The sequence below is a fragment of the Dinoponera quadriceps genome, unplaced genomic scaffold (genome assembly GCF_001313825.1).
Source record: "Dinoponera quadriceps isolate SergipeBrazil2010 unplaced genomic scaffold, ASM131382v1 scaffold6593, whole genome shotgun sequence".
In the NCBI taxonomy this organism is placed as follows: domain Eukaryota; kingdom Metazoa; phylum Arthropoda; class Insecta; order Hymenoptera; family Formicidae; genus Dinoponera; species Dinoponera quadriceps.
The window spans coordinates 240,949-256,098 of NW_014560506.1; the positions used below are offsets into that span (position 1 = coordinate 240,949).

Sequence of the window (15,150 nt, forward strand, 5' to 3'; positions counted from 1 at the left end):
AATTCGAATAATCGCCGGGTGATAAATCGACGATACACTTACTGACTGTGTGGTTCACTTGCAACGGATACAGACTCTCGACGCCGTAGCTGACGGTGTTCACCTGTATGGTGTACCTCTCGCCCGGTGTCATGTCCGCCACTTCCGCCTCCGTGTCGCGAACGCTGGGCAGCTTCACCCACCTGGGATCGTCCTCCGTGCGATACTTGATGGAGTATTCGGTGAATATCGAGTCGGTCGGCGCCTCCCAATGCACGACGATGGTATTGCTCGTGACCTTCTCGATGCTGAGATTCTTCGGTGGATGGGGCACTGTTAAATACGTCGATAAATCAAGCGAACGCGCGAGGCAGGTGTCAGATAACGGGAGATAATGCACCGGAAGGATTGACAATTAGCACTCACAGACGGCTTGTAGATAGTCGTGCGGCTCGCTTCGGAGTCCATGACTAATGGCGAAGACCTTGACCTCGTACGCCGCGCCGGGATAAAGATCTTCCAAGACAATGTGCGACTCCGTAGTGAGGGTGGTGGCGCTTTCTCCGGTGTCGTTCCTGTTGTGGGTCACCTCGAATTTCTCCTGCTTGGAATTGACGTCGCTCTTCCAGGAGATGTTCAAGCCCTTCTCGATCGGTTTCAGATCCTCGATTATAGGACTGGCGGGCCGAGTCGCTTGATACAGAACGGTTTCGTTCGACTCGATCTTATTGCTGATCGCTTGTACTATGATGGAATAATTCCTCCCAGGCAAAAGAGCCTCCAGAGTGACCTATCGATTTAACAAACGTGTCTTATATATATATATATATGCGTGACACGGTCGACCTCGCAGCCCGTCACGCGTGCACTCGGCGCGAGACACTGCCGATTTCGGTGAATCGTTATTTACCGAAAACGCTCACCTTCGTTTTATCGGTGGTCAAAGTGTTGCTGTCGCCACCGATCGTTGTTTCCACCTCGTGGTATTGCAACTTGTAGCTGTCTTGCGTGCTGGAGTTCTCCGGGCTCCAGGAAACTTCCACCATACCGGTCCTCTCATCGATCACAGCCCTGAGGTCGCGAACAGGCAACGGCTCTGCGGACGTGGGAAAGGATCATTATAGAGTCATAAATAATCACGAGCATCGCTACTTTCCGGAAGTATGGTGCTAAATTGAGAGCGAAGATCGCGTCAAGTGGACACGTACTCAAAGTAACGTCCCCGCTGGCGGGCCAGCTGGTAACCTTGCCAGAAACCGTCTTCACGACAACCTGGTACGTCTTGCCGGGCTCCAAGTCTTTGAACTCCCATCTGCTCTCGTCGTCTCGATTTCGCGTGACCGGCGTCAGCCTGCGATTGCTACCGAGCGATATTTGATACTTGTCGAACTCGGACGTGCCGTTCGGAGGGTTCCAAAATACGCGGAAGGAAGTCGACGTCACGGAGGACTTGTCGAAGGTCACGTTGAGAGGACGTAACGGTACCGTGCGGTATTGGGCGGTGGTGGGCGCGGACGTCTCATCCTCGGAGACGGTCTGCACGGAAATGTTGTAGGCCCTTCCTGTAATCGGAGGACCGACTTGAAGGGACGAAGCGGATTTAGTTGCGGCAGATCCTACGGAGAATTCCGGTTCTTCGTCGTTTTCGTCGTGTTCTTTACAACTTTGCGCCGACACATCTGTATTTTATAAACCTCCCTCGAGTTCTTTCGGCACAAAGCACGCGCGATTAGATTTTTCACTTGTCCCCGACTTCGTCTTATTTTATGTTTCCGCGCTACCGCGAACTTTCCTATTTCTTTCTACCTCGAAACGTCAACGACACTGGCCGCTAGTTGCTACGCACCTGTTCACTCAGGCATTTCACAAACCATTACTCGAAGGTGTTAACCCACCACGGTTGGGTCCGATCTAATCTAATCTAATTTGACTCGATATTCGGTGTGTCGGGCATTCCTGCACCGACCGAGGAAAGCTCGCCCGACCGCCTTATCCGCCTCAAAGTAGTTTCATTATGGATTTTTGCACCGTGGCGGGTTTTTTCTCATTGCACAACTTACTTGCTGCTTTCGAAGGAAACGCCGCAGATACCGAGCTGTGATAACGAGTAATGAATTCCGTTGCACTTGTATAACCGACCGAATCGAAAGTCCAACGTCGAACGTAGGAAACGGAACGGAGTTCGACGACAGGGGGGGAGGGGGGGAGAGAAGGGGAATTAAGTTAGATCACAATGACCGCTTTTGCTCGTCTCGCGATTCGCGAATTGCTCTATTTGTAACGCACGCATACTTTCTCCCCGGCAATCCCGGCTGCAGCAGTTCCGCTAGAAAAAAAAACGAGAACGACAACGCCAGCGGCGTTTGATCTCGGTTTCGCTTAGCACGCGCTGACGTATTTCGCGACGCATACAATACGCGTATAATTTATCCGTAACTCGCATATACATATATATATATATATATATATATATGTATGCGGGCCCGCTTTACGCAACGTAATTCGGCGTCATTCGCCGTGCGTTCGTTAGCTGGACATTATGCGCGCGGTAATAACACGGCGGCAAAACGGCTGACCTGGAACGAGTCCTTTGAAAGCTGCCTGCGCAGGACCAGGTGGCTCGCCTTCTTTCTCCACGTAGAGAACGGATTCTATGGCGTCCGGTGGATCTATACTGACTTTGTAATGCGTGTAAATCCCGGCGGGATACGGCGGCTGCCACAGCACCAGCAGCGTCGTCTCGTTTCGGAACCAGACGATGAACTTGCCCGGGGTGTTCGGCTCTGCAAGTGACTCAACGTTAGACGAGGTGTGTCGAGAAGCGTCCCCGACTTCTCGCTCTCTTGGAGGTTTACATACTCGTGGTGAAATTCCGGCTGGTGTAAGCGACGCTTTCTTTGGCGTCCAGCACGGTGAAGAGCTGGAGCGAGTACGTGGCACCGGGCGTGAGATCCCGGAGAGTGTAGGGCACCGAGTCGACGGGGATGACGCTGGTTTTCGGATTTCCGGTGTCGCTGAAGCTCTGCGTCCGCAGCCGGAAACCGGAATAATTCCCCTGCGCCGGAGGCGACCAATAGACGATCGCGGTTTTCCCATTTCGCACCGAGATCGTCAAGTTCGAAGGGGGGTCGGGCGCTGGGGATGAGGAGAATCGTTTCGACGGCTTCCGGTGAAAATTTCCCTCGCGTATCGACGACCGCCCAATAAACGCCAACCATTAGTCACGTAACAATGTTATCACCTCCCGCTCGACAATGCGACTGTTTACATAACGCACGCGTTATACCCACATTTTTACGTTGCCGAGCTGGGAAATTATGACACTGACGTTGTGTTACTGTTAGTTGATGGTTTATCGCACGGAAAAGAATTATACTCAAATCAATGATAGATATTCTCCATACATAAGCAAGAATATTCAAATTATCTCGAAAGATTTTCAGTCTTGACTTGAGTTAAATTCGTGTCGATGCAAGAGTTACCCGCGCTCAATTCAAGAAACTCAAAATCTTCTATTAAATGAGAACGTCGATCATCGATTTGAGACGATTTCTTTTCCGGATGAGCAGTCGCAGCTTTCAATCGCACGCGGCCGATTATATATTCAACTGTCGTTTAAAGAATTTACCAAAAATGTTACGATGTTGAAATGTTAAGATTTACCAAAAATGTTGAAAATGTTAAGAGATAAGTGTAATAAGCGAAAGTATTCGAACGATAAGATGTTGTGTCGACTCGAATAGCCGAAGAATGCTAAAGCGTTGGGAGACTTTTTCGAAAATATCGCTCGCATCTGAAAAGAACGCTATTAATTGACCCGTAGTTTCGAGCATGTTGCTTAATCATACGGAATGTTATTCACAATACATATACGTACAGCGGATTCTATTTTACTCTGCTCTAATCTATCTCAAATAAATCGATCATCGCTCAACAGCGATGTGGACTACACACGTGTCGTGATCGACGCTGTCCACGTCAGCCAATCGTGGAGAGTGCTGTTGCTGTAGTACAACCAATATTCGTATTTTGTCCCAGGCAGACCGTCCCTGAACTTTATGACATCACCGATCTCGGTAGCGGCTATAGTGGTGTTCGGCGGTGGCGAGCCGACGGGTGGGCTGTAATCCAAACGGTACCAGGAGCCATCCTGGCTGAGATTGCCTGGTATCTCGATCGCGAGATCAGCCGAATACGTGACCTACAGACGAAACACACAGGAACGGTGACGTTAATTGACGGTAATTAGCACGGATCAACGTTCGCTCGTGATTATCCAATCCGCGGCAATGCAAAATTCACACGTCGAGAGCGTCCGATATCCCAAGTCGGAATTTCGATGCTACTTCGACGCCCTTAAGAATAGTTCGCGTCTGCTTAATTAGCCTGTGGACGAATAAAAATCGATTTTCCGTCTCACCTCCTCTCGTAAACTTTCAATTCTGCAGATTTAATTTTAACGCTACCTCGAGACGCTGCGTCGACGCTGGGATGACGCGAAAACGGAAATTTGAGACATCACCAGGCCCGAAGTGGGAATGAGCGATATTATTAGAATCGAAAATGAGCCCGTTTTGCTGCCTCAGCTCACACTGTGTTAGAGAATTAAAGGTTTAACGTGAGGTCGGGACTTCGACTTGGAATACGCCCCGTTGAATGCCGACAAGTAATTCACAGGTACGCGCTCTCCCACGTGCGGTAAGTCGGTTAATCAACTGATCCGCGCGCGTTGAGAGCCCGGCCGCATGTTTGCATCTGGAATCGAATCGCACGGTGCCCTCTTACGCTAAGGTGCACGGCCGCGTGGGAATATGCGTACGCCTAACTGTTTCAGACGACAATGTTGAATTTCAGATTCATCTCGGCACTTGCGCGAGCGCGCCCGCTCCCACGGTCGCGCGCAATATTGTGATCCGCGGGGATCCGTGTTGGTGAGGACCCGTTATAAATCAGCGGCGTATCTTGAATTTCAAGGTTCCAGCGTCCTCGAGGATGATCGAGAGAGACTCGTGAAGCTCGAGAGATGAGGATCGGAGAGCTCGAGCGGAGTCTTATCTGTTGTGCCACCGACAAAGGTCCGCGTGTTTCCTCACCGATCGACTGTTGATTTTAATATTTATGCCGACGTTATTAGAGAGCGACTCGACTCGCCAAGTGTTCTCGGGGGATTTCATCGCGGGGTGTACTGATAATGATTCCGCTACGATACGAATGTATTCTCTCTCTCTCGTCGATGTCTCGCCTCGCGTACGATCCGCACGATATGAAGCAACCTTAACTTCGTGGGCAACGTTTAACGAGGCTCACGACCTCCGTTCGACGCTTCTCGCTTTCTCCGTCGCGAAATTTCGCTATTAACTTGCCAGCCACTTACATCAAACGTTTTCATTTACCTCTCCATCTACGACGGCGAATCTACGGCGAGGCGATTATCCGGTCGTTAAACCGGTCGATGTAAAAAATTCCCATACGTCCACGCAGGTTTTTACAACACGCGAATTTGCATACGCACACTTTATCCGAAAGGCGTCCTCTGAATGTCTTCAGAACGGCCCGTGGAAGTGCGTGCGGATAAGTTTGCAGCTTGACGCGTCGATCGTATTATTCTGTAATATATGTCACCTTATCGAGTTTTTCGCGCAACGTTGCGACATCACTCGAGACCTTGCTGAATCGGACCGGAGAATCGACCGATTCGCGGCTATCCAGAGAACGTCTTGGCTCGAGGAAGACGGAGGACGGAGAGATCGGAGAAGCGGTTATCAATGAGAAACGGAACGACACGTCGATTTGCGTTCGGGATGGGTTGTACTCGCTTGTAGCTTCACGTAGCTACGAATTCTGATCAATTACGGACGGCGTATGTGCGTGACGTGCCGGAAGCAGCCCGGCGGATCTGTAACACACCATCGGTGACGTGTAACACGCGCGTTCTGCGACGGACAGCAAATACATCAGGCATGAACACCATCTCGCGCGTACACACCGTGTGCGCCGCCGAGACACGGGGTAGGAACGGATCGCGGCGATATTTTAATTACGCCGAGGGGGGAGGGGAATTTTCAAACGAGAATCGGCTCGACGATTCCGAGCAATTCGAGCAGCGTCGGCGTGAACCTCGCTCGCTAACACGACGTTCATTCGTACGTGCGAGCGGCAAAGTCGCTCTTCCTACATCCGCTCGAGACGGTGAAGTGCATATTGATCCCTGTTCTATCTCCCTCCGTTCCTTCGCGACGTCCCTTTTCCCACCCCTCCCTTTCGCCTCTCTCGATCCCACCACCCACGGACTGCCTATCTCCCGGTGGCCGCCGCCGCGTGGACGACGACAGGAACTCCTAATTGTACAAAGAAGGGCTGAATAGCTCGCCGGTGGGTTCGCCGGCGAGAGAATCGGAAAATGCGAGGCTGGTGTGAGGCATGCGAGAATTTCATTTGCCCGACGAAGGGAGGCTGGGAAGAGGGAACGAATTCAAGCCGCGCCGCGGTTGGAATTATTCGCCGCGCGCACTGTCGGCGATTAAGCGCAGCTGCTCGACAACACGGTGATTCGTCTGCAAAAACGGCGCGGAATGCTGCGGAGTGATCGGAAGAGATTCCGCCCGAGAAGATTTAATAAGAAGATAAGCTCGTGCGTTTTTTTTCTTCTCTCTCCCGGCGAAGTTACTTTCTACGATTTTCGCTACGATCTCAAGTCCGCCGCGGGCCGCGTTGAGAGCCCCGTTTAATGTTTAATCGCCACTTCCCGATCGTCGAAATTTGGATGTTATTCTAACGCTCTTGAGGATACTTCGCCTTTGTTCAGATGGCCTATAGAACTAAGAAAAAACTAGGTTTGACGATATTGACCGTTTATTAACTTCTCTTTCGCGTCTTTAATTCTACAGATTGAATTTTCACGCTACAACGCTGACAACGCTATTTTGAGGCGAAAACGGCGGAAACGGAGATTTCAGACAACATCCGGTTCATAGGTAGGAGTAAAACTTACATTATTAGAATTAAACCGGTTGGTTTGGGAGCCGTGCGAGCAACAAGCGGATACGAGCCGACAAAGTTCCCGGAGATCTGCGTCATTCAAGGGGAAAAAAATTATTCACAGATGTAACTCAAGCCGCCATCACGCGATCTTGTGACGCACGGCGCGGCTCGCCGTGTGTAATAAAATCCTGAAACGAGGCGGGTCGGCTGCGTTCGCACGAGGTTCGAGTAGTTAAGTCGTCGCCAGAAGGAAAAATATTCCGCCGACTCATCGATCCCGATAGCGATCTCGGTGATCGGAAACAGCGTCTGTCGAGCATGCATGAAGTACGCGTAGCGGCGGAGCGCACGTTCGGGGACGACCGCGCCTCACTTCCGGTTGACCGCGCTTCGCGTGCTTCCGACCTCAGGCGGTTTCGTCCGCGTTCAATGCGTGTGGAAGTAGGTAGAGAGGTGGAAGCGATGTGTCCGTGACACTCCGTTAGTGATACGTCCATGACACTTCGTGACGCGCCACGTCCGTCACCCTTTCTGTGATCCGCATTGGTATCCTGTTATTAGAGCATTAAACGAGTTTCACTCTCTCCGGGTCTTTTTTAACCGCGCTACGGACAGCTCGTACGCGTCCCGTAGATATAGAAACTTGCACGTCTCGAGAACGCGAGATTGATCCAGAACAATCCTCCCGGTCGTAGAACGTATCATTGATTCTCCCGTGTGTCGTGTGACCGACACTGGGATAATCAAGGAAGAGATCCGTTTTTCGCAGCCGGTACAGTTTTACAGGTAGTCGTTGCATCCAAGTATCTGGGTATCTGTCCGATACTCAAACCCGCAGATACTACCCGGATATCCGAGTCCAAATTTTCATGCTACTTTCACGCTCTTAAGTGTATCCTGAGGTCCCGTTTCATTGCAAATATGTTAGTGCTATACTCGTCACTCGCTGCACAGAATTAGAAATCCCACAGAATTAGAAAAAAGTTTTACAATTTGTTAACTATTTTCCGTGTCTCGAATAAAGCCAACCGTCCTCGCCTACGTTAACGCCTGTATCGTAATTGTGTGAAAGGATTTTTAATTCTGCGCAACCAGTATAGTACTAATAAATAGAACGGCTTCAGGATCCTCTTAAGGAGTTCGCGTCTACTTAGAGAGCACCTACGGACTAATTAAAACTTACTCTTTGACGATACTAAAATCCTTAGTAATTTCTCTTGGGGACCTTCAATTCTACAGATTTAATTTTCATGCCATCTTGAACAATTTGTTTTGACGCTAAAACAGGAAAAACGAAAATTTCAGATACATTATCAGACCCGAATAATTTATATTATTAGAACTGAAACTGAACGTATTTTGCTATCTTAGCTCCTACTGTGTTGTACGGTTAAAAGTTTAAGACCAAAATTTCGACCCGGGTACACGGGTGTTGCTCGAAATAACCTAACACCCGGATATCCTAAAAATATCGGAAAGATCCGGTGTCTGGTTAATATCCGAGTGTTCGAATATCCGGATGCGGATAGCATTATTTAGAAAATACTGATACTATTTCGGAAATCCCATGATTATATGACGCGTGACAACCATATCATTGATCACAAGCGAGGCAGTCGCTCACGATTTTAATAAAATAAGTACCCCCGAGTACAATGAATCACGCTTATCCCTCTTCCGGTGCATTACGTCGATATAGAAATTGGTGGTGTGGAGGCTGCATCCTCTATTACGTTCGTATCATTCAATATCGTGCAACATTTTTATCTCGATATATCGCCATTACTTTTCACTTAAGAGTCTCCCTCCAGCGGACAGCGCTGTGGATACAAAAAGGAGGTCGTTAGAAACTCCACCTGCCACTGTTTGATTCCGGCCTCGCATTTTGATTTACTATAAATCAGTCGAGATACATTTTTCTAGCGAATAACAGTACAAGTTGATCGCCGGCTAGCAACGAGAATTCAATATTCTCTTTGTCTCGATGAGCTCCGTAGGCAGGACCAAAGGAACAAATATGCATTCTGGTTCACGCACGAGTCCCGAATCTGTAAATAGGCGAGACCGTAGTCGTGCGTAGAATGCCAGGAAGGTGGACGTGTCTCGGAAAAGAATTCCGGACCCGCCCGTGCGCAAACAATGCCGAGAACAAAATAGACGTCACGGGAGTGGCCTTAGGGTGGCTTAAAAACGAGCGGAGGAGAGGTCACCATCCAAACCCGTAAGCGGCAGCGACGCAGCGGGTATTCCGAGCGGCAGACTGTCGATTAGTTTCTCTTCCAGTTGGCGGAGTTTCGTTATCTTCAGGTAACTAGAAACGTCATTAAGAGCGCGCTTCGATTAATCTTCTTGAAATTATTACATGGCTCTCTAATATGTGCACACCAGCCACGGGTAATAAGCGATATTTAGCGAGCGGGATAAGATTTCTTCGTGAAAACCGAGATAATCTCTCCTCGGTGGAACTTCGAACGGAAACGAGGCGCTCATTTCGAACGTGCACCCGGGAGATTCTAAGTAGCTCGCGTGCTTTACCATCTTTACCCCTTGCAGAACCTGTTGCACGACCTTGTTCGATTCGTGCACGGAGGCTCCCCCCCCTTCCCCCCTTTTTTATCGCCACTCGATATGCTCCCGCTTGTAATTTATCTGTTTCACGGCGTAACATCTCCTTCCCCGCTTTCCGTTACACGTCTGCGCCTAAGTGTGACGCGGCCAATATTAATCACGCCCTAAACGCGCCCGATTAATACGCGCGCGCGCGTGTCCGCAATGCAGCAAGTCCGGCGAGCGTTATTCATCGAGTTAATTATTCAGAGAAACGCGATTGGAAGCAGAAGCTCTCGCGTGGCCCTCGCGGCTGATTAATGCCGCATGATTAATTAAGCCGGAGTCCTTTAATTTGCTAACAGCCGGGAAACTAAATAATAAACGGCGAGATAAATCGGCAGTAATAACGAAATACACGTCGCGCGCACGGATAATAATCGCCGCGGCGCGCCGATGTCACGCACGACTCGCGTGACGAGCGCGCCCTCGCGGTGCTATCGACCGTCATTTACCGAGACGAAATTACACATTCGTAACTAGGCGTACACTGCAGTGTAGTTCGCTGGGCGGCAGCCACCGTCGTCGTCGTGTTTTCAAACGCGCCACCGATACCTCATTGTACCCGCTCGGTGGCGGCCGACGAAGCCACGGATTGCGCGCGCCTACATTCGATTCGCCACGAATCGACCCACATACGTATTCTCCGCGAAGCACGGTGTTTCTTGCGCCAGTACACGAACGCGGGACGCTGTTAACTTACAACGAACCTCGCATTAATGCTCCAGCCTGATCGTCTGTCTCTTTCCCCCCCTCTCTCTCTCTCTCTATCTCTGATGACTAATTACGTCACTTTTACAGCATGTAACACGTCGCGTCGCTCATTGCGCGTGATCATTATTTCACAATATCGAAGACAGGACCCCCTATTAAGCTAGACTTCCCACCATCTCAAATCGAGTTCACACTAAATAAAAAATTTAGTGCTATTTATGTGCTAATTAGCCAAGACAGGTAGGTGATGAAGCACAGTGGACCACTCGAAGGCGAATATGCAGGATCTGTCAAGGTGAGCATAATGCGCTCGTTGTGTGATAACCCTTAATTTTCAACATTAAATTAATCGTGACGGTCGAATATTGTATGTATATATGACTCACTATATGCTCAACAATCATTAGAATTGCGATAGTGGGTTTCTGGGTCCCACGTAGAAAAATATTTTTTTGAATGATTTTTTCCTCTAGATTTTTCAGTAGTTCTGTAAGGAAAATAGCACCTGGAAAGTTTTTGTGTAAAAGACCTCTTGGGTATTAAAGGGATAATCGCGATGAGGTGATAATTGCGACTGGAAACTAGTTCTATCAATTTCGACTCTCTTTCTCTCTCTCTCTCTCTCTCTCTTGCTTTCTCCATCCGAGTATCCCAATCTTTCGGAATTACCCGGGTATTACCCGGATGTCCCGGATAACTGAATATAAGGTTAATTTCAAACGTTACGGATTATCGGTTTTTCCAACGATAACAAATAAGAAACGAATGTATTACGGACTCGTAACTATTTATTCGTTACTATTTTCTAGTTGTCAAAGTAATATCTGTGAATATGAATATTCAAGTATCCGGGTAGTATCCATGAATGTACTATTAACATACAGTGTTGGACATAGCATGTACAAAGAAAAATATTCATATTCTACGAAAAAAAGCAATTATATATGAAACGAATATGTAGAAATAGTTGTTCACCGTTGTACACTTTTTTTCCCACGTAGCTTCATTTTCATTAATCCTCAGACATTTTCAATAGAATTTAATCTGATAACTGTGATGGCCAGTCTACTGTTTCGGATTCTCAAATGATAAAATAATATCTTATTTCATAATTATTTCAATTTGTCTCTGACGCAGCGATAATGGAGGATTGTAGAAAACTACTCTATAATTTGTTTATCCTCTTTCTTCGATGTTTTACGTGTCTCACCGCGGTCTGGCAAATAATCAACGGTGTTTGTTATTTCATACCGCTTTATCCACGTGCTCATAAACGCTTTTGACTTTTTTATGTATTTTTCAGCCGTTTTCCGCGACATTTTTAGTCCCTTCGAATACGAACAAAGGGAAACGAATCTTTTGATGTATGCGGCACTCCTCGTTAAATACATCATCCTCAAACGAAAATCATACAATGACCGAGACCTTCTGTATAGTGCGTCGTAGAAGAAAAATCCTTCTACCTGCTCGTTTGAAAGTTTCCGATGTAACGCTTTTCAAAACAGAAATTTATCCGGCCACGTTCTTATTAGACATATATATTTGGTTAGAATATGTTATATTAGTTTCAGTGTTTTAATTTAATATTTTTGATTGAAGTATTTAACTTACTTGAATTCAGAATATTTCACATTCGATTACTTGAATTCAGAATATTTCACATTCGATTCCATCCTCCGCTCAATATTATATGTCAACGGTGTATACTCAAATATTCGGGTAATCCCGGAAGACTCGAATACCCAAACTCGCAGATATTATCAAAGGTATCGAAATATCCGGATTAATACCGGCAGCACTATTCCGAATTGTTAATTTGCCACCGATTTCCACCGCCGTGTCGTGTCGTCGAAGACCATTCGCTGTTGACGGACAGACACGGCGAGACTGTTAAGTAGAAATCTCTTCTGTCGCAATACGAGCGCGTTAAAATCTCTTATTCGCCGGTTAACGTGTTTCCCAACGTGACGAGACGACTGGGAGTCAGCCGGAGAAATGCTCGATCGTGTGTGTGTTTCAAGCCTCTCTTCGGAAATGCTTTCTGTGTTCTCGTTATATACGCGTCGTTCGCGGCGTTCTGTTTCAGCTGCAAATCAATTCTCGGTATTTAAAACTCGGCCATTCGACGCGACGTCGGTGAATAATCGTTAATCTAACGAGACGTTCGGTAACGACACAGCAGCGATAACATTGCTTACGATCGCGTTATCGCTCGGTAATCCGTTTTCAGCGCTACTCAATCCAACGGAATGACAATGTCACGAGCGTTTTCCTCCTTCTCTTTTTTTTTTTCTTTTTTCACCAAATGTGTAACGTCCCAGCGTTTCGTGACACGACGATAATGCCAGGCGTTCTCCGATAATTGTGCAGCGGGAGATGTGTGGCCATCGGGAAACTGAAGAAGAGGGGGCGAGAGTTAATATTTTCCAGCGCGGGCGATACGTCATTCATGTGCTAATAAACGTATTTTATGAACGACACGTTCGGCTAATTTTTCCATTGAGCGGCACGATAAACGCGCCGTGCCATATCGGGTTCGTTCGCAGCACTCCGTTAATTGCTGACGACCGTTTTGATATTTTTGCGAGAACGACTGAAGGATGAGACCGATTGTGAAAATATGCTGCACATTGGAACGAGGAATTGAGAAACAGCTGCAAGATATGTCCTTGTATTTTATTAATTGCCACGTATACTCGATATGTGTTGATTATTTTTTCTTCTCGTTTCAAAATTCAATAGACGATGAAGATATATATACATATATATATATATGTGTGTGTGTGTGTGTGTGTGTGTGTGTGTATACGTGGGTACGCGTATGCTCACGTTCGTGTCACCGTGCTGTAAAATTCGCCAACATTCGCGATTGCACCTGTCGGGTAGAAACTGTCGGGCGTGTGTGTTTGCAATTGTTGATTGAAAATAAGCAATCGATACGTCAAGCGAATGGCATGCTAATCGCGTTACACTCACAGACGTACGTAAGCGCTATCGCAACGCTCTACCAAGGACAATCGCGTTCTCCTCCGATTTTTCGAAGTCCCCATCAACGACAGAATCATAAATAATGAAAAGGCGAGCCGTTTGTGGTAATTATTGACAGACGGAAACTTTATTGTCCGGGCTTTGATGGCAGTAATCACCGGTTTCGCTCCGACGAGGAAGAATCCGCTATCTGCCTGAAGATTATCTGCGTGTACTAATAGTTTCGCAGAAAAAACGTCAGCTACAACCAACCAACACTGCGGAAGGTAATTTATGCAGAGCGACAATTGCATCCGCGGAAAGTGGCCTTTGTGGCCTCGTCGAATCAATTGCTTGCATAACGAAGTAATTACAGTTTATCCTTTAAATTTGTCTCGTCGTCTTCATATTGATCAAATATTTCTTCTCTTCGCTCGATCGCAATTCGATACGCGCACCTGACGATACATTGAATCCGCCGTAACATGAGTTCTGAAGGTACGAAATATCTACATGCGCTTAATGATCTCGTTTCCTGTTTACCGGATACCCGCCGCCTCTCGGAACTGTATAATTCGAGATATTCGAGTCTTTGCACAGTCAGTGAATCACCATGAAATAGCGTTACCTGCGCGCTGCCTGCTTGATGATTGCGTAACCCTCTAGATATAAATGTTGAAGATGATAGCTCAAGTAACTTGCCGAAATGCCTCCATATTGATTTTTCTATCCGGAGTTTCCCTGTGAATTTCCCCATGTTGTCGTTGTCCGATAGATCGGCTGTGCTTCACCAAAGGCTGTTTCACTTGCACAAGCCGAGACCGCACGTCCGACAGACCGCGAGAATGAATCGTACAAAAGAAGTGAATTATAAAAATCTCGTAATCTTCTTCTTTGTCAAGTTGAAGGCGTGTTCTTGGCGAATTTTCAGCTTATTTGAAGGTGAGACGTGCCCCGCTATTTTCCCAACTGTCCGTGATAGAATGCGTTACCGCGCAGCTTTTGGCTTTGCGCAATTTAGGCTTGCGTCATCGTTCGCGCAATTATGCGATTCCCGAGGCGAGAAAACGCGCAGAGCTCAGCAGAGTTCGGCGTTTAGCATTTCAATGGTAGCGCTACTAAACAAAGAGCTATGAAACAAACGTATCTTTCTTTAACGAGATCGCATCCTACTTCTGAGAGTATTACTTTTGGTTGTTATTAACGATACTGTTTAGAAAAGAAAAAGTTCTATTTTATTTTAATCGCTACCACTTGAACGTAAAACTTAGACAATCGAATATTGTTTATATTATAAAAGGAAAACACACACACGCATACACTTGCCTGTACAGTTATGTAATTATTACTTTTCCTGTATAATGTGGGATATGCAATTCAAACACGGCCCATAATGGATCCCGCCATAGGAAATTAACTTGCGTATCGTGTAAGCATCATTTATCTTCGCAGGAAGGTGAGCTAAGACCGAGGATTCCACGTATAACCCGCATTTACTAGACATCGGCGCGCACGGGATTAATCGGCGTAAGAAGAAACAGAATAAGAGAGACGACTCGCTTTAATTAAGACACGATTCTGGGTAAATACGACCAGGCTAAACCGCCGTCGCGATCCTCAAGCGCGTCCGCGCGTGCAAAAAGACACTGCAGATGGTAGAATGACGTTGATCGTGTGATTCTCTTCCTTTTTTCAAGCGTAGTATGTGCACAGTGTATTCAAATGCACTTGAACGTATGGCGCACGTACATAATGACGCGGAGAAAGAGCGAGAAAGAGCGAGAGAGAGAGAGAAAGTGAAAGCGAAATGGCAAGCTTGTGCGCGCGGATGCGTCGAGTGCATGGAGTTGCATAAAAAAGCCACCATGCTACACTTAGAGAAAAATATAGCAACATAAATGA

The 15,150-nt window shown here is 47.2% G+C and overlaps 1 protein-coding gene across 6 annotated transcripts in view; it reads right to left on the reverse strand.

Moving 5' to 3' along the window:
• LOC106750840 (tyrosine-protein phosphatase 10D) overlaps positions 1-15,150 on the reverse strand; it is a 33,555-nt gene that overhangs the window by 9,252 nt on the left and 9,153 nt on the right. For all 6 annotated transcript variants that reach the window (XM_014631444.1, XM_014631442.1, XM_014631445.1 and 3 more), the window contains 7 exons: positions 3,934-4,180; positions 2,839-3,114; positions 2,556-2,762; positions 1,188-1,541; positions 903-1,075; positions 406-769; positions 43-312 (listed from right to left, as the gene is read on the reverse strand). In XM_014631444.1, coding sequence (XP_014486930.1) covers positions 43-312; positions 406-769; positions 903-1,075; positions 1,188-1,541; positions 2,556-2,762; positions 2,839-3,114; positions 3,934-4,180 — 1,891 coding nt within the window. The remainder of the gene's footprint in view (positions 1-42; positions 313-405; positions 770-902; positions 1,076-1,187; positions 1,542-2,555; positions 2,763-2,838; positions 3,115-3,933; positions 4,181-15,150) is intronic.